The 25631-nt window shown below is 35.1% G+C and overlaps 1 protein-coding gene across 9 annotated transcripts in view; it reads right to left on the bottom strand.

The window, feature by feature from the left end:
* Window positions 1–25631, bottom strand: part of ENAH (ENAH actin regulator) — a 158522-nt gene that overhangs the window by 11191 nt on the left and 121700 nt on the right. For 4 of the 9 annotated variants that reach the window (XM_072647711.1, XM_072647713.1, XM_072647712.1 and 1 more), the window contains 7 exons: window positions 14441–14721; window positions 12254–13063; window positions 9339–9646; window positions 8930–9075; window positions 8717–8774; window positions 7979–8027; window positions 1982–2048 (listed from right to left, as the gene is read on the bottom strand). In XM_072647711.1, the coding sequence (XP_072503812.1) occupies window positions 1982–2048; window positions 7979–8027; window positions 8717–8774; window positions 8930–9075; window positions 9339–9646; window positions 12254–13063; window positions 14441–14721 (1719 nt within the window). The remainder of the gene's footprint in view (window positions 1–1981; window positions 2049–7978; window positions 8028–8716; window positions 8775–8929; window positions 9076–9338; window positions 9647–12253; window positions 13064–14440; window positions 14722–25631) is intronic. The other 5 variants (XM_072647716.1, XM_072647718.1, XM_072647717.1 and 2 more) reach the window with 2 other exon arrangements.

Genomic DNA, 25631 nt, shown 5'->3' with positions numbered 1-25631 from the left:
AAACAAGACAAATTACAACACTAGTCCTTTGATTCTAGTAGCAGGAAATCTTTCTTATTTCTTAGTCTCAGCTTCCTAAGCCATAAAATGAGGCATATAGTAACTGCACTACCTACCTCACAGGGGTTCTGTGAGAAAACATAAGCTGTCATTACATTAGTGGCCAGGAAATAACAAGCATTTTTTTTACCACTACATACACATGAATGCACACACAATTGCACAAATTTACCTATATAACCAAAAGGAGAAAGAAATAATCTAATTCCATACAGCACATATTTGCAAAGTGTCTACTATTTGCATGATACACAGCTAAAATTCATTTCTGGATCATGTCTCATATGTTAACACATCTAATGAAAAAACTGTAAGAACACTTCTCTAAATGGTGAATTTTTAAAGCACCTACCAAAACTTAAAAAGATACCGTCTAAATACACTCAGGAATGTAGGAAAATACATTTTTCTTTTGCTTAATGAACCTAGCTGTGCCACTCAATGAGATCAGAGGGGCATCTTTTAATGCCCAATCCTAAATTTCATAGGAATCAAATTATGCTCAATTTCAAGCAAAATAACCATCCTAACTAATAATGTCCTATGACTTATTTGTCAATCCTCACACTTCACAAAGAATTACGCAGAAATAGCTAAGCTTCCTGGGGGAAAAACTCAAGTATGCACACAAGGCCTTATGCTACCTATAAAAATCAGGAAGATGGCTGCATGGAAACCTCCCACACATGGGAAGAGAGGACTTTCCCCACATGAGATGAATCCTTAGTAGTTAGTCCTCTACTGACTTAGGGCATGCCAGACAATGGCATGCAATCTAGCAACGCAGATCTCAAAAGTACAATGACTATACTTCTAAATCCAATAATCAACACAGTCTGACAACTGATACCCTTTTGGCATTGTCTTTTAAAAGATCACTTCATTTTCCTGAAATTAAGAAAATCCCACTGGACTCATACATTATTATAAAAAGCATATAAATTATCCGGAAGGCACTTTAATAAGACACCTGGAAAACAAGTAGAACAATCTTTAGCACTGGATAGGAATATTATAACACCTGATCTTTCAGGTACTTTATTTAAAAGGTGGCACCTTTATAATATCTCAGAAAAAAAAGTACTAAAATATTGTGTATTAAAAAGATTGTATGACAGCAAGATTTGCTATGTGACATGGAACCAGATGTTGATATTCTTGATAAATTAAGGATACCATCTGACAGTCATACAAATACAATGAACATGCTGATTATGATGCAGAGACTTAAAACAGAAAAAAAAAATTAATCAAAAACATTTTATTCACAACCAAAAAATATAAGGTTTCTAGGAACTTCAACAATTGTATCAGACAATGCTATCAACCTGCCTCTTGCAAAAGAAACCACTCACAAAAAAAAAAGCCAAATAAAAATATGGGTCCAGCCTTAACATGTACCAGATTCATGAAGATTTCAATATATCTGTCTTCAGTTTCCTATCACTTAGATTTCTAAATTCAGAAGTCAAGTGTCTCACTTGAAATAAAGTTAGGCAAAAAGTTCAAGAGTTTCCCTACAGAAAGGCCTCAACCAAGTATTTTGTGAAATTCAAGGAATTTTGTTCTCTGACAAAGGTAACGGAATTAGAACTCTATTACAGTCAAGGTAATTTCATTATTTCAGGATGAAAGCTGTAATATGCTACTAGATAGAATCCCACAGAAAAAGAATGCTAATTTTTGGAAGGCAGGGGGAGAGAGAGGAAATGATGAAAATAAGCAGTTAGGATTAAGTAACACACTAACTTCTGGTGATAAGTATCAATTGATTATTTTCCTCTCACTTATCCCCATCACTAAAATTTATTTAATCTAAAAGGCTTTCTTTTAAACATAAGTGTTTACAAAACTACTTTTAAAGTTTCTCAGGCAGTGTGACATGGCATTCTAAAACTGTTATTTATCCAAGCAATGGTACCTGGAGACAACAGGTGACTTGCTGCCGTTCATTGTGTTAGTTCTTTCCCAAGGTTTTCTTGTTGGTTCTTTAAAAAGGAGAGACACACAATCAAAACATAAAACACTTAAGTCTTCAGAAACATTTTAAAATTTAAAATACGTAATTTGTATTGTACCATATTTATGCAAAAATGAAAACCATTTTTTAATTTGACAAGTCAAAAGGCAAGATTTCCATTCTAATTAAGACTTATAACAAAATTCTATCTGTAAAGTGTAGCGGTCCTAAGGTTTCTCTAGCTCTATTGATTGTCTTGCTGTTGTCACTTAAGACTAGAACTCAGAATAAATTATGTGTGATGATGGATACAAGATAAACTAGATATAAAATGTCTGTTAAAATTTTAAAAGTTATTTTTTACTGGTTTTACCACAGGTAAGATAGAATTTTCTTTAATCTTTTCCATTATATAGATGGTTCTAATTTCTCTCATCAGAACAGGATTTAAATAAAATACAATAAGAGGGGGTTGTCATCCCACTAAAGACAGAGAATATTGATATCTGCTGTAATGCTATGTTCCTGCTGATGCAGATATCAAATTAATTAAACTCAAGTTATTCCATTCAAAATATTTTATGTCACCAATGACTTAAATTAATTGACCCAAAATTAAAATTAATGATGAATGGAAAACAAAAATCAGATTTAGAGTAGGGATTCTTAATTTTGGGGTCACAGATCCCTTCTCAGAACAAAATGTTTAGACAGATAGACAGATAGATAGACAGAGATAATTACAAAGGAAACTGATTTATACTGAAATACAGTTATTAAAATGTCTTGTCCTATGGTACAGTAGTTTTATATCATTCCTAAAGATGAACAAAAAAGGCTTCCTAAAGACTAGGAAATATAAATATGCTGTGAAAATGCCCTGCTTCTGAATCTTTAACCATGCAGTTAAGGGATTATTAGCAGGACAATGTCTACTTTAAACTGATTCTAAGGTCTTCACTAGAGAAATGCAATTTCCAAGGAAGGATAAGGATAAATCATTTTCATTATGGTAAAAGGAAAGGAAGAAAATTCTAAAATAAGAGAAAGGGTGGGAGAAAACGACTTGTGTATGAAAGCTAGGTACTATAGAGAGTATTAAGTATAACACAGAAACTGGAATACAAAAGAAAACTGATGATATAAGGACAACACCACCCAGAAATGATCCAATAACAAAATCTATAGCATCATTTAGCAGTATACAAATACACAAAGTATAAGAAAAAAACAGTGAATTAGAAAACTTATTACAAGAAGGCAAATTACAACATCTGACAGGTACCACTGAGACTTGTTAGCTTTAAATATAACTGGAATATGGCTCTGGAAGAGAATAAGGATGGCAGGTGAATGACTTTAAAAGACACAAGAGGGAACCCTGATATCAAGCAGAGAGACGTGTTAGAAAGGGCTTGGGGTAAGGAGGAACAGAAATAATATTATTATATAGTTATACACTAGACTATCTAGACAAAAAGAAGAATTTGGTGAGGTGTTTGGATAACTGATCACAAAGCATGTGTTGGGGGGAGAGCTTCAATTATCTGAAAATCTTATTAGAGACTTTTCTCGAGGGATAGGGAAAAATCTCCTGCAGCAAGTGTTATTTGAACTGAGTCTTGAAAGAGAGCAATTCAGGCCTGATGGTATGATCACGGCAAAAGTGCAGAGACAGGAAATAACATTTGAGGAAGATCAAGTAGGACAGTATCATTGTTCAAGAGAGTGGAAGGAAGTAAAGTGTCAAAATACTAGAAAACAAAGAAAGGCCAGGTTGTGAAGATCCTTAAATGTCAACAGAGAACTTTATATTTGATCCCAGAGGTAGTAAGAAGTCATTGGAATTTACTGAGTTGAGATGGGGTGGGGTTGGGGTGTGAGTAGAGGGGAGACCACAGTCAGACCAACACTTTGGCAGCCCTGTGGACAATAGACTAAAGTGGGGAGAGATGAGGCAAGGAGGTAAATCTATTGGCTATTGGAATAGTCCAGGCAAGAGATTATGAGGATATAAACTGGAATAATAGGAATATAAATGGAGAGAAGGAAATGTGAGGGATGGTATAGAGAAAGAAAACCAGGACTAAATAGATTTAGGCATCATATGAATAGAGTTGAATCCATGGGAGTTAATTAGATTCACCGAGAGAGAATAAGAAAAAAAACCCAATCAAACAAGGGATCCAGAACCAAGCCTTGAGATACATCCTCATTTAGGAATTGTGACAAGGATGAAGATCCAGAAAAGGAGACTGAGAAGCTGCAAGAAGATGATTCAAAAGGTGAAGGTAATCAACAGTGTCAAATGTTATAAAGAGCTCATCAAGAGTGAGGATTAAGAAAAGTTTCAGATTTGGCAATTAACAGATTAGTTATATTGGAGAGAGTAGTTCAAGTCAAATGTTTGAAACTTATTATTTATTTATATTGCAGAAGGCTTACAAGAAAGTGGAGAACACGTAAAGATGAATTTTTCAAAAAAGTTAGCAGAAAAGTCAAGGAGAGACAAGACATGACAATAGCTACCATGGATGTCAGAATTCAGTGCCAACTTTTGTGAAGCTGGGAGAGCCACAGGCATGTTTGTTGACAGCAGGTAAAGAGCCACTAGTGGACAGAGATAGAAGACCAGAAGACAGTGGGCATGGTGATGTGCACAATCTACTATGGACAAGAGGAAATAAGACAAAGGGTGCATGCAGAAGACGTTTTCATTAGAGACGAAGGAAAGGAAGAATGATGGGTACTAACGGGTGCAGGAAAGGGATGCAAGATGAGGAGTCAGTTAATCAGTAAGTACTTATTAAGCGCCGTACGCCAACCATGGTGCTAAGTGTGGGAGTTACAAAAAGAGACAACAGACAGCACCTCAAGGAACTGAAAACCTAATAAGAGAGAGAACAAGTCACATGCATGATTAATGGAAAATAACCAAAAGGGGAAAGACACAAGAGGAAAAGAAGGATGGCCTCAAATTTCCACCCCTCAACCCCAAATGCTGGTGCAGGAAATAAGATCCTAAGTTGAGAGGGTGGAAGTAAAGAGTGTCATGAGAGGCTTGAGGGATGAGGATATGTGGAACAAGTCACTGTGGAAAGTGAGACAGAACCAATTAGGGAGAAGTGAAGGACTGTTTTGCTGTAATGAGGATCTAGCTAAGATTAAAGAACAAAATTTATAGTGGAAATAATTAGCACAATTTTGTGACTTCCTCCATTTCCATTCAGTAGCATGTGTATAGAAGTAGAAGCTGAAATTCAGGGTTGACATTTAACAAATTATGATTGGTAATGGGGGGTGGGGGGGAGGTGTGTGTGTATATTTGCGAGCAGGGAATGGTGCAGAACTGAACTGGTTCACTTAAGGGGTTAAACCTTGGACCAGAGAAGAGAACAGCCCATTACAATTAGGGGTTAGCCAGGCACGGGGAAAGATGGATAAAAGGTTATGATGAGAAAAAGGACTCATGAACACAGAAATTGAACATTTATAAGTGATGGCAAGATCAAGGTTATGATCATTTCTGTGTGCAGCTGAGGTGGAAAAGAGCAACTAATGGAAATTTAGTAGATTAGAAACTAGGAAATTTGAGGGAAAATGAATATGTATGCTGAAGAATCTTAACATGAAGGCAGGAGGAGTCAGAGTGGAGAGGAAGGCAAGTAGCTAGCAACTGAACTGAGTGAGAAAGAAGGGAGAATAACTTGGGACATGCTAGATAATGGCCACCATGGTCTAGATATTTAAACATTTTTTAGATGAGAAGAAGCTGCTAAGAGTTATTGGGAGAGTCTGGAAGTATCAATTGGGAGCAAGGAATAGTATATGACTCCCCCAGTATGGCCAGTGAAGCTGGGGGAAGGAAGATGAGGATGAGAGAAAATGAAGCTTGTGCTGGAAAGGGAAATAATGTTGCCAGGCAAAGGGCAGATCTCAATGAGTCCCAGATATAGGGAGAAATGAGAAAAGTAAAGGTGAAAGAAAGGAAAATTTGTTAACTATGGAGCAGGCATTCCACAGGACATAGTGGAAGGAAAGGACAGATGTGGAGGATACTAGAAAAGTAGGGTTGAGGGGGTAAGAAATAAGGGAACCCAGAAATGGAGGGAGAATTAGGGTAATGCTACTACTGAAACCAAGAAGATGGTGGGGTAGGAACTTCTCACCTCAAGTAACACGTTCTAGGAATTAGGTGTTTAGAAATGTCAGGAACCTTAGGGATGAATAATCATTGTATTACAGAATGTGACAGAAGAAAGGCGAGCCAGGCATAATCTGATGTGTCTTAGATTTGTAAGAGGTTTCATGGAGGAGTCTGTTAAAAAGGAAGCAAAAAGCTCTCGATAATAAAATTATGAACAAACAAGAAGAAATTATTTTAGTGAAAAGGGAGAAACGCTGATTTATATGCACAGAAATTTCATCAGGTAATTCAGTTTTTTTTAAAATGATATTAGATCAAAGGAAGGACAATTAATGATGATGAAGATAAAAAGATAAGAGATTCTGGGAAGAACTATACCAGAAGCACTAAGAGTTAGAATAAAATGAGACTGGCAACAAATGCTAAAAAAAAACCACAAATAATAATAATAATTTTAAAAATTACTTTTACTATGTATATGGGAGTTGGCAAAAGGAAAATCAAAGAAAGGAGAAAAATAATGTCGAGTAGGGAGGTCACAGTAATGAACAAGAATGGTGGCACTGCTCAACAATGACTCTGTTTCTGTTTTCTAAGGAAAATGATCCTTGGACTAGGAAGGATAGATCATAAAATGGGTTAGCAGGGAATGGAAACTCAAGATACATGAGGAGACAGTATCTTTTTGCCTTCAATAAGTTCAAGTCATTAGACCCAGAAAAGCTATATTTAAGATACTGAAAGAACTGGGAGCTGTGATTAGAGAGTTGACAATCTTCAAATAACCTTGGAGAACGGGACAGGTGACACAGGGCTAGAGAAGAAGAAATGTGCTCATTTTCAAAAAAGGGAAAAAGGTGGAGTTTGAAAAGTATAAGCCAGTTTACTTGATTTATATTCCTGGCAAAATTCTAGAACACAGTGTTTTGTGAGCAATTAGAAAGGGAGATAATGATTATTAAAAGCCAGCATGACTTCATTAAATACAAGTAATACCAGACTTCATTTCACAGCATCATAGATTTAGAGGTAAAAAGAAAACAAGATTATCTTAACATAAAATCTAAAGTATAATTCTCAGTTTTTAAGTGCAATTTATGGCTTTAATTCCATATCTTGTGCTTAAAGTAATACTTATATTATTTTTCATTTTACAGGGGTGAGAAGCAGAAATGATTTGACCAAAGTCACAAAGGTAGCAAGTAGTAGAGGGAGAATTTGAATCCAGGTTCTCTGACTCTAAATCCAATGTTCTCATCATCACAAGAAAATTTCTCTTTTTTGATAGGGTAAGATGAGTGGGATATTAGAGACATAGCATACTATGGCCAGGAATAAAGAAAATTAGAAAAAAAAAAATTGGGTGAAAAATTGAGGAATGCTTCATAGGAGGTAAAATGTCAATGGGGTCTTGAAGTACAGGTAGAATCTGAATAAGCGGTAAACATGCAGTGCTGAATTGGAAGGGAGAAATGGTAAAGGTCAATCTTCAATCCAAACCTAAATGTTCAGACTAATTTTTATCTGCACAGTCAATTCTTTATTAATCATTTTGCAGGTGACTAGGTAGATGATAAAAAGGAAATAAAAACCCCTCTTGAGATGAATTTTCAGTCTCAAGTTCAAAAGTTTATTTTTATAGTTTCTATTTGGAATCAAGTGAACAAATATAAATCACAACTTCCTTTTCTTTTGAGGAGGTTTTAATTTGGAAATCTTTGTCACCTTGTCCTATCCCCAACCAGTCACCATGTCAGCTGCATATGTTCTCAAAGACTTAAAGGAAGATATGATATTTAATTGGCACTCACCAGGTGTGCTTGTTGAAGAGGTCTTAGAAGCTGAAGGTTCTGCATCTTCCTGAATAAAATGGAAAGCGTATATCACTTATCAAATCTACTGAAAACATAGCCTTTCAAAATCCTCCGATTACACTTAACTCTCTTTTCACTTATCTCTTTTCATCTCATCTTTCCTTTCTTTATTTTTGTTGAACCTTATTATCTCTTAGCCCCATTTCTACATTCTTCCTCTTCTCTTTCCATGTGTTCTTATGACTTTGACTTGGATCTAATTATCTGAGTTCAATAGAGGCAAAGTCAAACACAACAGACAAAGCTAAGATAGTTTTATCATTAATGACCACAACCACAAAATCTTAGGGCTGAAAGCAATCTTTAATATCATCTAAGTTCATCTCAGCTCATTTTATAGATAAAGAAACTGAAGCAGAGGAAGATTAAATTACTTGCTCACTATTGCTAAACAATAGCAGAACTGAAGTTTTGAGACTCTCAGTCTTCTGTTTTTATGTCATACTGACAATTAACATCAGACAGCTGACAATTCACTTCATTACAAATTTAACATGAACTGAGAAATAATATCCAACATTTTAAACAGTAATGACATATTGCATTGACAAACAGCATTTAATAAAATCCATTTCTAACTGACATATTTAAATTATCTTTAATATGACTCTTTTAACTACAATATTTTCTTGATTTCATGTATTAAGACAAAGTGCATCATATTAACCAACTTACAGTTTTATCCTCTTTCGGTTCTGTTTCTATTGTTGATCCCTTTTCAGCAATTCTTCTTCTAGAACAAACCAAAACCAAACAAAATCATCCATCTTTTAATATAAAGAACATTCTTTCTCAAATAGTAAAAAAAAAAATAGTACTTGTAACAAATCTCATTTTCAAATTCTCTATTGTAGGCACAGGTATTAAATAATCAAGTTCTCAACTTACCTCCTGGCCAGCAGGGCACTCATTTCTTCCATTAAGCCACTACCACCTAAAGGAAGTGGTCCATTTCCACGACCTGTGTCTGTTTTAGCTGAAGTCGAGTTCACTCCGATGGCACTTCCTCCACTTGGACTAGAGGAGTCCTCAATCTTAATGAAAACATACATATAAACATATAGGTATGTAATAAATTTCTAAGTGCTATATTTGTTCATAACCTAGTTCCAAAACAGAACAAGTGACAACATCTAACAACAGCACATCAGAATCAAGTGTATTCTAGCCACTGTTTATTTAACAGGTAGAGTGAGGCATCAGTGACTCTTACTGACAACTACTGGAATCATTCCTTATACAACAAGTTCATTGAATAACAATGTTTGATAATTTAAAAAATGGAGATGTTATTTACCCGTGAAACTTTCCTAAGTTTGGCTCCAGCAATTGCAGCTGCAAGTCCAGTTAAAGGGCGATTGTCTTCTGATATATATGCCACAGAAAATCCTGAGGCTGGAAGTGGAGGGGCAGGGGGTGGTTGAGGAACAGGAGGGGGCACTTGATTAGGAAGGGGTGGTGGAGGTGGTGGAGGAGGTGGCCCAGAAGATGGAAGTGGGGGTGGGGGAGGTGGACCAGGGGGAGGAGGGAGTGCCCCTGAAGTCTGGGCTGGACCAGGTGGAAGTGGTGGAGGGGGAGGAGGTGCAGGTGGTCCCAGGACAACACCTAATAAAAAGTATTACAAAAGCGTATAAGTTATAAGGTTAATAAGAAACATTACTTGCAAGTGTCTAGAATGTAATAAAAATTGAAATAACACAAATTAAATTATAATACATGTGTTCAATGTTATAATTAGGAAAAGGCTTTATTAATGGTCAAAAATTTCTATTACATAAAGCAGACTCTCAATAATACTAACACAACAGAAGTTATCTAAATAAACATTTTGTGAATAGGAATTTTGAAAAAGACACATCTACCTGATATCAAAAAGAAAAACTACCCAGTCAGTTGTAGGCAGTACTGTTTAAACTCAAACAATCTACAGAAACATCCAATTTTAGCTAGTCAGTTTTCATACTGAAGCGAAGAGTTTTATACAGATAGTAAGGCAAACAGGGGTTGTCATGTCATTGTTTTGGCAGCGTTCTTACAACAATGTGGTCAAAAGGATTTGGGCTCAAACCTCAGGAGTGAATTCATGACCAAGATCAGTGGCCCTAGGGCAGCAGACCCTTTATTTAATTCTACACAAACTCGATACAGCTATTTATTTACTTAAATGTAGGTCACTGAGGATTTACTGGGGATATAATAAGATGAATAATGGTTTAATGGCCACTTGCTACAATCTCTCTGTCGCAAAGCAAAAGAATGCTATTTGAAGTCTTGTTCTTAAAGACAAAATCTTCCCCATCTCCCTTCCAGCCTAACTATATGCACATCTAGGGTGAAAATCATAGTGGACACCTAAAACATAATATGAAATGCCCTAGAAACTAATTTTTGACTACCCAAAGTATCATCTGGCCTCAAATACTTCCTGCTCCTTTTCAATGCTCCGTAAGAAAACTAAAAAAGAGCAAAGAAAAATAACATTTTGGAACCAAATGAAACATTATTATTATAGCATAATCTAAAAGTCTGAAATGAGCAATAAGAATGATCTGAATCTGCAAAGAAATCTCCTAATGGTTATTTAACACCAACAACAAAGAAATTAGACAAAGGGATACGTGTAAAGATTATTTTGAAAATACTTTTCTGTCTGAAAGAACAAGATGAAAGTGATATTTTAAGTTCATAAAATCATGAAGCATATTGACAGGACATCTAGGCATATAATCCTAGAATACGAGATTTTAATAATGCCCCCCCTCAGATCTAAAGAGGTATACTTTAAGATAATTGATGTTATACTTTTTACATAAAGAACGACAAATTCATGGGATCAATACATAACACACTGTGGAAATTAGTTAAGTCTGGGGTAGATTTCTAACTTTCTGAAGCTGACATGGAGAGCAAATATACCATCACTCAAAGCATGCTTGCTGTGACAGGACACATGGGGTTAATTAGACTGACTATACAGCACCAACTATGTGTTTTAAAGACATTAATGAATAAAGCAATCAAAATAAATATATGCATGTCACTATAACCAAGTTGCTCACTTTTCATAGGCATTCTCAAACTCATTCTATAAAGCTGAATTTTGAAACTAAAATTTTACTATAAGCACCTTCAACGCAAATCTACTAAATAATTTAGGTCAACAAATATTTTGAATTTACTTAATATACTTCACAGAGACAGAGACAGACGATGGATCTGTGATTTCACTGATTGAGGGAACCTGCTGATAGATAAGGAAACCCTCTCTACAACTTTTATTTCATCACTTTATTTAGAGCTTGGGGAAGGGGGGGAAAGGGGGGAAATGGAGTAATTTGTCCAAGGTCAAATAATCATGATAAGTCAGAAGTAGAATATGAATTCAGGCTGTCTTAGGTCTGAAATTAGTTCTTGAACAACTACGTATGTCATGCAACCTTTTTGATATATTTAACAACTAAAAATATTCTAATCTATGAAAGCTTTCTTTTCATATCTAATGGATATATCCATAATTTTTCTTATAAAAACTATTTGGAGCAAGTTTTATAGTTTATAACTTTATATAGTACTATAAGAATATAAGCATATATATTAAACATGAAAAGGTAGACAGGGCAGTGGCACTTCAGTGGTCTAACTAAAGTCTAGATTAGAAATTCCCAAAAGCCTGTCTTCCAGTTCACATTACAGGTTATTTTTATAATATATAAAAATTCCAAAATATATTTTAATGTGCATGGACAACTTGGGAATTAAGTACCAAAAATTAATATGGAAGTTAACAAATGGCATTCATAATAACCTGGTACTTCAACATTCAGGTATGGGTACCATTTTTACAACACGCAAAAAAATCTAATTCTCATTTACATCTTATATTTAAACAAAACAATATTATTACTGCTACTAGCTCATTGTAGTGTATTTCTATAGTGTGGCATAGTAGAAATAACCCTGGGATAGGAATCACGACATCTGTGTACCAGGCCTGCCACTTATCTGCCTGTGTCTTGAGGCAAGCCAAGGTTGCTCATATGTAACCTAGTGGAGTGACACAAAGTGGTTGTGATAAAGGTTAAAGTCTCTTAAACATTCCATCAAGCTGTAACATCTAAGAAAGCATTTTCCTTATCCTTCAAGGCAATTATTAAAGTTGTTGATATTCAGTGATTAGTTAATTAGCAGCAAAAAAAAAAAAAAAAGCCTTACCCTGCTGGGTCGGAGTTTCAGTCGGCTGAGAGGCTGCCTGCAAGGCTGGCTCAGAAGCAGAGGAGTCTCCCAGCACAGAGTTTAGAGAAGTCTCAACAGAGGCAGGGGCAGCTGCAGAGGGAGAAGGGAGAACACTAGGCTTGGATGAGGGAGTTGAGGCAATAGGGGTGCTTGGAGGAGGAGAAGCTTGAGGTCCAGAGTAGGACAGTGGCGGAAGGGAAGGCAGTGGAGGTGCCGGAGGTGGTGGTGGCGGAGGTGGAGCTGCTGGACCTGAGGTAGACGGTGAAGGTGCTGGATATATTACAGAATCAGGAAGCCCATTGGGTGCAGTAGGTGACGGAGGCATTTGGGGCAACGGATTAGAAACACAGACAGGGAGAACAGGCCTTGGACCAGTAGCTTTGCCGGGAGGACTGCTAATCATAACTGGAGGCGATGGAGGGAGGGGTGCAAAGTTTGAAGCAGACCAGGCAAAAGGCTTCGTAGCTGGAGGCTGAGAAGGGGGTGCATTCACAGGAGAAGAAGGTCGAGAGTTTTTGTTCAGAGGACGAGGAACTGTAGCATAATGGGGCAGAACAGGGTGGAAGGCTGAACCTAAAGAGGTTGCAAAACGTGTCGCTGAGTGTCGTAGTGGTGGTGTAGGGGGTGTGGAAGTAGGTGGTATAGAGGTCACTACAGCATAATCAGGAGTGGCATCTGACACTGGAGCTGAGATGACTTTAGCATATGATGGAGGAGGTGCTGAAGGAGGCTGGCAACTGGAATATTCAGGAAGTGGAGCACTATACAGGGAGTTGTCGAAAGATGGAGCTGGACAGAAGATGGAAAGCAGCAGCAAAAGACAGGATAAAAAAGGAGAGAGAGAGAGAAAAAGGGAGCTAATGAAGCAACAAAACCAGCATTCAAATAAAATGTATAAATGTAGACTATAGTTAGTACCAGAGGATTAGGCATATGTGAAAGTTATTATTAGAAAAGTTTGTCAATAGCTACTTTTTAGCAATTTTCAGTATTTTAATTTATAAACAAATTTTGAAATCTAGAGCAGAACAAAATTTTTGCTTTATGTTTCTCAACAATGAAATTAAATGGTAATATATATTGATTTACCTGGTCCTTCTATAAGACCTTTTTCTCTTTTTTGGTTAAAAATTCTGAACCTGTCATTATGAAATTTATCAAAAGGATAGAAAAATTATAGAAGTAAAAATTAGCTCTTTCTCAAACCAACCCCTCCACCAAAAAAACCCAACCCACTAAATTAGCAAAAATTTGTACAACAGAGAGAAACTTTCTTCTCAACGTTTATGTATAACTCCTTAATTTTCTAAGCTATTCATTGTGGATAGAGCAACACTGACAGTATTAAGAAACAAGATATCTCAGAATACAATTTTTAATATTAATTTTGTGAAATCTTATTAAATCTAAAATACAACTGTTCCAAAATGCACTATATTCTAAATTTTAAATGATTTCAACACATTATCATTCTTAATCAGAAAGTGCTGAGCACTGTAATGAATTCTAAGAATTTTTACTATATATGTATGAGGGGAAGGGGTGCACCCACAAAAGTCTCCAACAGTTTAAAATTGTTTTAAGATTTACCTATATCTATATATTTTAAACTTGAGTTAGCTACAACAACTTTGGATTTCTATTATAAGCTAATTTTTACTAAAAACACAATCCTGGAAAATATTTATAAATATTTAGCTATACCCATAATTATTTATACTGTAAATATATTTCTGATTCCTGAGTTGAGGCAACTTTTGGAGATACCAGGGTACAATTGAGTAAATTACATTCTCCACCACACTTAACTCTGATATCGTGGTGTCTAAGAAGATCTAGCACAATTTCACAGACTGGTAATTTATGACCAGTTTAAACAATCCAAAATATTCTTCCATAACACATCTTATAGCCAAATCAGGAATCCAGAATTAGGATAATACCAGACTAAAACTTTCTATATAGTTTATTCCAGTCTAACAATATAAAAGGTATGTAAAAGAAAAAAAGATGATATTCAATTTACATTTTTTTTATAATTTATATTTTTTTAAAAACTCTCTACTTCATGCTACTTATTCCCAAATTAATTTCAAATGATGAGAAGTGAAATAACTCCAAAACACCTCAAGTCCCAAAGAACAGCCTAGTGTATGAATTTCTTACCAGCATTTGATATTCTTCTTTCTCTCTCCCATTCCAACTGTTCCCTTTCTAACTGTTCTTGCCGCTCTCTTTCTTGTCTTTCCCGTTCAAGCCTCTCCCGATCTTGCCTTTCTCGTTCTAGGCGTTCTTGCCGCTCTCTCTCAAGTTGTTCTTGCTCCATTCTCTCCCGTTCAAGTCTTTCCCTTTCTAACCTCTCTCTCTCCAACCTCTCTCGCTCAATTCTTTCACGCTCCAGCCTCTCCCTTTCCATCTCTTTCTGACGCTGCTGTTCTTGGAGTTGCCTGGAAGAAAAAGACAAACAGGAAAAAGTGAAAACAGGAATCCACCAAATAAAGCTGCTGATTGGTTATAAGGTATTAAGCTAAACTGCCTGATAACAGATAATGAGAGGGAGAAAATGGAAGGAGTGAGGACAATTGTCAAACAGAGGTACTCCACTAGAAATCCAAAATTTTCCACCATTCTGGCTAGGCAATTATCCTGCGAACTAGTTCCAGACAGAGGAGGTAAGTAAGGAGGGAAGGGAGGAAGGGAGTGAAGCACTGCATAGACATTCTGTATTTGATCCTTACAACAATCCTTTGAGGCAGGTGCTATTATTATCCGTACTTTGAGGTGACACAGGTTAAATGACTTGCCCAGAATCATAAAGTACCTAGTAAGGGTCTGAAGCCACATTTGAATTCCAGGCTTTTAAGTCTCTGAAATTGGAAACTATAATAATCAGTTAAACAAATTACCAAGCTCATGATTTTGAAGAACTTTAGTTTACTTCATATCATGCATATAATGCATTATTCAGAAAAATGTCCATCCTCCCAAAAAACTACACTGAAGTCTTCCCTCTTTTCCTGCTCCAGTCCCCCTGCCCCCCCAAATCACCAAGAGAATCATTATGTGGAAGCTTTTCCCATCATTATTCATCTAGATTAGTTTTCAATTTACAGACTAAGGGTCAGGTACTACAATATGATTTTGAAAGCACCTCCCCTTCCAAAAATTCTTAGTGAAGAAGCTCCTTCTAATAATGAAAGTCATTACCCTCTCTGAAATTTAAATCTTATAGAGTTGCTTAGAGCACTGAAGGACTAAGTTATTTGCCTGGTATTACACAGCTAATATGTATGTACCATAAGCAGGGCCTTCAATTTATCAGAAAAGTAAGCTGTTATAAAATTAATTCATGTTTTTCAGTGGAAATTTTTTTTTAATTCCCTTAAAAAGTTTTATGACTCCATGATGAAATTAAAATGTAGAATGAGATATATTTTTAAATATGGTCAATTTGGAAATCTGTTTTGCTGTATTATACATATTATGAGGCCTTTTTATAGTGTCTTATTGTTCTGCGGAAGAAGCCAGTGGGATAAAATAAATGTTTGAATGAATAAACAGATGATAAATACAGAGAAGGGCAATGGAGAGATCTTTGCTGATAAAGCTGTATTCATTTTTATCTTGTGAATAGGATTTCTGAAAAGAGAATTTACTTAATACTGTGAGAGAATCTAGATAGTCCAAGATGGAGTTTTCACAAATACAGAAGTAAACCTACAATACGCTGAGTTTTTTAAGTGATTCTGGCTGTGACTGTCTGCCAAGTGAAAATATGGTAAATAATTATGTCATGTTATCAATACATTTGTTAATTAATTGTACATATTTATTAAAATAAAAATAAGCTGTATTACTTCAGACACAAAGATAAATGCTACTAATCATCATTTTAGGCTCAAAAGTAGGCTTTTAGTTGATTTTGGCTTAGGGCTTAGAGAGGCTTAAAATATATGCTCACTTGAATGATTTACGCAACTAGTATAACTCAGTATTTGAGCTTTTCCTAAGACTATGAGCAATGATATTTATCTATCATTTTACTCCCTTGCCTAAGAAATAGCCTTTCTCTGAACTCAAACTGATCTGTGACCCCAGGATTTTGGAAGCTCCAACCAACAGTGCAGATGACAACTCAATATTCACACAGAAAGTGTGGGATGTTTAGGGTATGGGGAGAATCAAATGTGCTAAAGGACTTCCTTACTTTTCCCTTGATATGGCAAAGATACTTGTATACCCAGTGAAGCACTCTGGCTGCCACTGATCATCCCTTGCCCTAATTAGATGAACAACCCATCTTTCTTTGATGACCTTTTTTCTGTTTATACTCGCCAATTCACCTCGTATTATTCACACCTGGAATGCATAATACCCTTCCTACGTGGCACAAATAATACACTGCAGGACCTGGAATAAGGAAGACGAGTTCAAATTCAACTTCAGACACACTTACTAGCTATGTTAAGCCTGAACAAGTTAATTAACCTTTCTTTGCCTCAGTTTCCTGATTTGTAAAATGGAGGTGATAATAGTACCACTTACCTTGCAGGGTTGTGGCAGATGAAATAAGGTATTTGAGAAACACTTTACAAACCTCTTAAGTATTATATAAATGCTACTTATTATTTTTATCTCATGGAACTCCATACTTCTTTCAACAAAGAACTAAAATCCTATACCTTCTATATGAAGACTTTCCTAATTTCCCTAACCTTTAGTGCCTTTTCACACTAAATATATACTTCCTGTCTCCTCTAATAAAATATAAGTTTGTGAACATAATTTTCGGTTTTCGTATTCCCAGAGGAGTGACTGGACCATGGCAGGTAACTTTATAAACGCTTGTTGATTTATCGTAACATGATTAGAATGAATACAGCACCCAGCAGGTAAGATTAATGATTATATTTTATCAGATGAAAATTTTAATATGAATGTATATTATTTTGGTAATTTAACTTAAATGCCTTTCAGACAGGCACAGGGAACATATAAACAAAGAATGAAACAATCCCAACTCAGCATGTAATTTATCACATACAATTCCTAATTTTAGTCTTGTTCTTCCTAGAACTTCACTGATTATATCTAACAGTATCTTTACCTTTCTATGGTGTGTTACTAATTTTTAACTGCTATGCAACAATAACAATGCCACGTTAATATTTTTAAAAATAGGACTTTGCAGACATGGGAAGCTTAGAGTTATTAAACAGCTTTGTAATTAACATGCAGCAAGGAATCATGACCTATTCTGTAGTAATGAAGAAATAATTCACTACAAAAAATGAAGAAAAGCCTACCGAGAAATGCTGAAAATCTTGAGATCACTTTCATTGTTCAAGGCAAAAAAAACCCCAAAACTGTAGTAGTTTTTAAGTTTTAAAACATTAATTACTGGTATTCTCCCCTAAGAGTCAATTTAATTTGTGACACAGATTTTTAACATCAGGTTACTTCTGACACACATTTCAATTTATTACTGTAAAATTAGCAAAATGTATATAAAACATATTAGTGATGGGACTTACATAAAAAAAAAAACCCTACTTCCCCAATTGATAAATGGCCAAAGGATATGAACAGGCAATTTTCAGAGGAAGAAATTAAAAATATCTATAATCATATGAAAAAATGCTCTAAATCACTTTTGATTAGAGAGATGCAAATCAAAACAACTCTGAGGTACCACATCACACCTATTAGATTGGCAAACATGACAGAACAGGAAAATGATAAATGTTGGAGAGGATGTGGGAGAGTTGGAACACTAATTCACTGTTGGTAGAGCTGTGAGCTCATCCAACCATTCTGAAGAGTGGTTTGGAACTATGCCCAAAGGGCTACAAAAATGTGCATACCCTTTGACCCAGCAATATCGCTTCTACGACTGTATCTCCAAAAGATCATAAAAATGGGAAAGGGTCCCACATGTATAAAAATATTTATAGCAGCCCTCTTTGTAGTGGCCAAAAACTGGAAATCAAGGGGATGCCCATCAACTGGAGAATGGCTGAATAAATTATGGTATATGAATGTAATGGAATACTATTGTGCCATAAGAAATGATGAACAAGAAGACTTCAGAGAGGCCTGGAAAGACTTATATGATCTGATGCTGAGCTAAAGGAGTAGAACCAGGAGAACTTTGTGCACAGCAACGACCATAGTGTGTGAGAGTTTTTTTCTGGTAGACTTGGATCTTCACAGCAATGCAAGGACATAAAAAAAAAAAATCCCAATGGTCTTCTAAGGCAAAATGCCTTCTACATTCAAAGAAAGAACTATGGAATTCAGTCGCAGAATGTAACAGATCATTTTGTGTGTGTGTGTGTATTATATTTTGGTTTGTTATATGATTTCTCCCATTTATTTTAGTTCTTCTACACAGCATGACTATAATGAAAATGTATTCAATAGGAATGTATGTGTAGATCCTATATAGAATTGTATGCCGTCTTGGGGAAGGAGGGGGTTAGTGGGGAATAGGTAGGGGGAAAAAAATCTAAGTTTTATAGTAGTGATTGTAGAACATTAAAAATAAATAAAATGAATATATTTTTTAAAAAAAAACCAACATACTAATTTTCTTTAAAAAAAAAACAACTAAACTAAATTAATCCTCAAACCTTTCCCACCTTGGAAGCAAACTGGAGTCTTTAATAAGTAAAAGAAATTCTGCTGGTAATACAATGAGTTATTTGGAAGGTCCCAGAAAGCAACTATTTCTTAGTATGTACAATAAATCTTTATCTGTTTTAATTCACTGAAGAAAATTTTATTTAATGACATTAGAGCCTGTGGTGATGAAATCTTCATGAAAAGTGATTAGGTTTAGCCTCAGTAGATCAGAGAAAGGGTGGCAATGAGGAATGAGAACTGATAATACTCAAAGGTAATGGTGGAAGTACACAGAATTGCAAAATTGTTTTTAAGAGCTTGAAAGGAGCCTAGAGATCATTAAACCCAATATCTTAAATTTTACAGCACACATAATAATCATTCTCCCATTAACCCAGATCTGAACTCTGTTCAAATCTTCTAATATACTATAGTCTGACACTGTTATTTAGATCCTGTTCTGTTTTTGTGCCAAAGTTCTTAAACTCATTGTAAATATCAGAACCACTAGAACTGTTATTCCAAATCTAGTGTTTGTGTCCCATTAAAGGGGGAAGAACAGGAAAAAGGAGGGCAAGAAAATAAGCATTATAGAGCACCTACCATGTGCTGAGGTCTTTACAAATATTTTTGAGACAACTGGAAGTATTTGCGTAGATGACAGTAACGGGAATAAGAGAAAGAAAACAAAAGGGAGAGCATGAAAAGCTCTTGTTTAGTAAAAGAAGACACAAACGTGAGACTGATGATAATATACAACAATTCTGATTCCAGAAATTTCCACAGTCAACTTTGCCATTTTGGAAGAACTTTCAAAAACTGGCCATATTGTGAAAGAAGTTGGGGGAAAAAAGTTCAAATAAGATAAATAAACAATAAATAATAATACAAATAAATAATACAGCCATCAGAGGCAACGACAGCAAAACCTATATTTAAACAGTACGTCCAAATATAAAGCCGTGTGTTTTTGTATTCTCTAAAATCTTAATATTCCAGCAAAATTTAAAAGTAAACTTTGGCAAGGTAAAAGAAATTGGTCACCTCTAATTTTATATGAATGAATCAAACAAGTGATTTCTGAGTGCACAACAAGGGCTCTGTTAGGTCCTGAAGAGAACTTTTTTTTTTTTAATGGAAGAAGAAAGAATCAAATTAGATACCATAACTGACCTGGACTGAGCTCTAACAATAGACTCAATAATGGTATAACGAGTGAACTCAATTTTGGAATTGGGCATGGTTAAAAATGACATTTATAGTGATAAACAACATTAAAAGCCAGATACTTTCTCATATCCTCAAGCGGATCAATTTCTCAAAACTCTGCAAAATAAGAATTAGGAGCAAGAGATAAAATAAATTCAACTGTCTCCATGATCTAAGACATCAAAAACCCTAAAACAAGGTTATCAGCAAAAAAAGCAAATCCCTTCTTGCAGCAATCAAGCTCTAGCAAGGTTGAATGACTTGGTAAAGTGAAGGAAAGTGAGACAGACAGACAGACAGAGATAAGAGAGCGAAAGAGAGAGATCCACCAGGTTGGAAGTAAAGGGTGTTGATAATCCAACTGGACCCAATTCTATCCTCATACACCTGGTTCAGAGACCAAGGACAGTGAAAAATGAATTCTCCAGTATGGGAGGGGGCTGAGATAGCTTTAAGGTAAAAGCAACTCCTACAGATCAAATATCAAAGAGGAAGGAGTTGGAAAGTAAGCAATAGAGGGAAAGAAGTGGTGGAAATGGAAATTATCAAAGATTCGGAGAGAAAACAACTCAATTAAAGATTTTACGCCTATGCAGATAAAGCAAGAGAGAAATATTATTAAGAGAAGGGAAGATGGCCTATAGATCATCTAAATAAGTCTAAATCAGATGGTGCAAACTTAACTGGAGAATGACAACAATATGGGGGGGGGGGGGTGAGACTCCTAAATGATGAATATTGTTTCTATAAAGTTTAAATGTCAAAAAAGAAATGGTTTCAAAAATGAAAATGAGAAAAAAGTGCATGTAAAAATTCTCAGTAAGGAACTAAATCTAAGCATTTTTATAGGAGAAGTGATAGCTATAGGAAAATAAGATGAACTCAAGGTCTGGGCTTATCAGCGTCTTTTCTGTCACTTGCACTAGTTTGTTAACATCTTTTAAATATGTGTATGTATGTATGTGTGTATATGTGTGTGTGTGTATATGTGTGTGTATTCTCTGCTAAGAACAGTTTATTAAACACTTGTAGTTTTTATAGACGAGAAATTCAAAAGAATTTCCATTAAAGAACTTACAGTTTAGTAATGACATACATATACTGCGACCCTGGGCAAGTTGCTTATATTCTCAGCTTTCTCTTCTATAAAATGTGGATAATAATAGCACGTATCACACAGGACTGTTATATGGATTAGATAATATATAAATCACTTTGTAAACCTTAAAAGCATTATATAAATGCTAATTATAGTTATTATTATAAACCCAAGTCAAATGCCACCTCCATTCTTGTCTGACTTCTCCCACAAACAGCAACTACTTTGACCTTATGCATGTATATAGAATGAAAGTGTAGTGATATGAATGGCTAGCTCCACACTACTATTTTACTGAAACTCTTTTCTCAAAGGCCTATGCATCTCACACTAGAGAACACTTTTATGTCTCTTCTCTAATTGTTCTTTTTGTTTATTCTTCCCACCTGCTTCCCCAAAGCCCTGTCCTAAGCCTTTTTCCCTTTCTTTACATTCTTTCATTTTTCAGCTCTTATGAACTTTCATACCTTCAATAGTAATTTCTATACAAATTACTTCCAAATTTTTACCTCTCTCACCAGTAATAACAACTAACCATATGATAGTGGGCAAGTCACAAGGTACCTGAGTCTCATTTTATCATAAAATAGGGATAATGCTTGTTCTATCCTTAACAAAAATTTTGTGAGGAAAACAGTTTGCAAAACAGAATAAAAATTGCAGATGAGTCAAAGGAATCCTCATGGTGGGTGTTAAGTAGGCTGTAAAGCATATTACCAACAATGATTTTGATTCAGGAAGCAGCATAAAAAAACAAGCAGTTCGCCAGGGAAGAAAATCCACATATCTACATAGACATTCTTTAAAATGCTCCAAATTTCTAATATTTAAAGAAATGCAAGTCAAAGCCAACCCTGAGCTTCCATCCCATAGCCATCATACTGTCAAAGCTGACAAAAGAACAAAGTGACAAATGTTGAAGGGGCTGAGAGAAAGGAAGAATATTTATCTACTGCTGGTGGAGCTGTGAATTTGGTCCACCTATTTTGTTAAGTAATTTGGAATTATGATCAAAACATTACTAAATTGGGCATACCTTTTGACTGGTACAATGGTAGGATCATAAAAAGAAACAGGGAAATTGTGAAGGGAGGCTAGGGGATAAAGGGTTCAATTTTGGACATGTTAAGTTTAAGATGCTTACAGGACATCTAGTTTGAAAAGTCCAACAGGCAAATGACACTAAAGAAGGAAGAATAGGGCTGGAAATATAGATCTGTGACTCACCTGTACCGAGCTGATGAGGTTACCAAGAGAATGGGTATATAAGGAGAATGGAAGAGGGCCTAGAAAACTGGAGAAAACCCATAATTTGGGATTTTTGGCATGGATTATGGGACAGCAAAAGATACTGGTTTGCATACCTTCTCCAATGGTACAAGAAGTTTCAAAATCAGATTTTTAGAATATATAATATGCTAATTCATTTAGCTACTCCAAAGAAATAAAATTTTGCCTAGAACAGTAACCACCTGCCTACTTCAAAGGGAAGCAGTAAAGAATAACATTTTTATAACTCTTTTAAAGTAATTTAGTAAATTGAAACATTAAATCATTGGTCCTACAGATAATAACTAACATATTAGGAGAGGTATATCTTTGCTCTTGTCATTTTAATCCCATGATAAAAAGGGCAGCTAAGTGGTTCAGTGGATAGAGCACTGGGTATGAAGTCAGGAAAACTCATCTTCCAGAGTTCAAATCTGACCTCAGACTTAATTGTGTGACCCTGGGAAAGTTATTTAACTTTTTTGGCTTCAGTTTCTTCATATGTTAAAAAAAAAAAAGGCTAGAGAAGGAAATGGCAAATCACTCTAGTATCTTTGCCAAGAAAAATCCAAATGAGATCATGAAGAGTCAGACAACTAAAATGACTAAACAACAAAAGTGAAGCAAAATTAAGGGAGGCATTTTGTAGTTCCTCAAATAAGTTTGGAGTTTATATTCTATTTCCCAGAGTAACTAAAGGAAAAAAAAACCTGAAATAAGAATCTTCCATAAAAAATTATACCTAGGGTTCTCCCCAACACTTTTTAATATCACTGTCACCTCAAATATTGAAATCCTTTACATAGAATTTATGAAGCACTTCCTATGTGCCAAGCACTGTGCTAAGCTTTGTGGATACAAAAGACAGTTCTGCCCTTGAGGAGCTCACAATTTAATGGGGGAGAAATTTCAACAGATATGTACGAATGAGCTATGTCACAGAATTAATTAGAAATAACTAAGAGAGAAAGAAGTACAGTAAAAAGAGATGAGGAAGGATTCCTATAGAAGGTGAGATTTTATATGGGTCTTGAAGGAAGCCAGGGAAGCTAAGAGACATGAAAGAAGTGGGAGAGCAATCCAGATATGGGGGTCTATTAGTGAAAATGGCCAAAGTCACGAGATAAAGAGAGCCTTGTTTGAGGAACAGCAAAGAGACCAGCATCACTGGATCACTGAGTACATGGTTAAAGTAAGGTGTAAAAAGACTGGAAATGTAGAAAGGAGCTAAATTACAAAAAGCTTTGAACATTAACAGAGGATTTCATATTTGATCCTGGAGCATTAGGAAACCAACAGAGCTTACTGAATGGGGATTTGGGGAAGAAAGAGCGTGGGGTATGGTCAGATGAACAGTGTAGCTAGATCAATTTGACAGCAGCATAGAGGATAGAAAGGAGTGAGAAGAGACCAGAGGCAAGGAAATAAAATGTTACAATATTACTACAGACTATTTCAATAGGGTGTTAGGTTGTAAAAGCATCTGTATCAGATTGGTGAAAGAGTCAAAAAGAAAAAAAGTCTATATAAGAAATGTTAGAGGTGAAAATGACAGGACTTGACTGACCACTGACTGGATATGAAGGGTGAGAAAGAAGTCAAGGATGATCCACAAGTGCCCAAATATTATTCATAAGAAACAAGTCTAAGACACTTGTTGTAAAGAAAGCATTTTGAAAAGCTTCCAGCACTACATAAATATGAATTCTACTAAAGAACAATGACAACAACAAAACTTTCCCAAGTATAACCTTTGCTAGTGTTAAAGGTATCCTTAAAAAGACAAATGTCTTATAAAAACAAAGAAGATGCCAATATTTAATTTAAAGAGAAAGATTAGTAATGAAAATCTGGTATCTTCAAAATCCTTAATTCAAAAACAGCAACAAAAATGTTGTCATATTAAGGGGTAGAAATCAAATTATGTAGTGCTGAATCCTATGACGTGCTTAGAACAGGTAGTAATGAAAACTTTTTAGTCTGAACCAATAATGTATTATTGGTAAATACTCTGTGCAAACCAAAAATTACCCTTATTGCCTCTAGAATTAGGATTTTATATATTTCAAATATTAAAAAAGAAAGCAAGATATGAATTTTAAATACTTAAGTAAATGGTTGAATAAATATATCAACTCTTTAACAGTCAATACTTTCTATCACTACTGCTGGTCAAATTACTTAAAGATGATCATTTTATGTATTAAATGTCCTCTCTCCTGGAGATTAAACAAATTTGGTTAAAAACAAGAGGTGAAAAAATTTGTGGATTCATTTGGAAAGCTATTACTGATTTTTTTTTTAAACCCTTAAGAATAACCATCTGAATATTAAGAGATGGCATCAAATAAACGCAGATCTCCACTGTTCTTAGTATAATGCTAATCTTCATACCTTTAAATGAATACTCACGAATCAAAGCATACAAAAATTTTAAAATGTTAAGTTTTAACACAGTAACATTTAATGTTTCTCTATCAAGAGACACAGTACTCACAAAAGAAGATGGTCAACCTTTGGTCCATTGTGCCTCTGAAGGACAAGTGGAGGGCTATAGACTTGCATTGTTCCAACTCTCCTTAACTTCCTTCCTATGTCTGAGATAAGTACTGCCCTTTTATAACTTTTTATACATAGGAGAGGTGATTTACAAACTATTTATAGATATTTACTAAGCTCTCTGCTCACAGTGACATGATATCCTAGTTAATAGGCATTGACTCACATTCTTAGGATACATCACAAGTAGGAAAGAAAGCAAGATTAATAATGTGAATAGGACACTAAAGAATGACATTAACTGTTATGATAGAAATACAAAAACAAAATTATAGTCATAAAAATTTATTACATGGCTATCAATTTGTCAATAAATTACATGACTATTATTTTCAAAAAGATGCATTAAAAGGTATACAACATTAGAAATTAAAGTAAGAGATCAATTGGAACTCAAAAATATAGAAATAAAAAAACTAAAATCTGGTTCTTTGAAAACAACTTGATTAAATAGAAGAGAAAAATCAAAACAACAAAATAGCAACTAGACAAGATGAAATCACAAAAAAAATTATCTGAACTTATTAGGCAGCTAAAGTTAAAAATACAAAAGAAACAGAGGAACACTTTCAGAAATATAAACAAGTAACAAGAGAA

The sequence above is a fragment of the Notamacropus eugenii genome, chromosome 2, assembly GCF_028372415.1.
Source record: "Notamacropus eugenii isolate mMacEug1 chromosome 2, mMacEug1.pri_v2, whole genome shotgun sequence".
NCBI classification, from domain to species: Eukaryota; Metazoa; Chordata; class Mammalia; order Diprotodontia; family Macropodidae; genus Notamacropus; species Notamacropus eugenii.
This window is presented reverse-complemented; position numbering and strand designations above follow the sequence as displayed.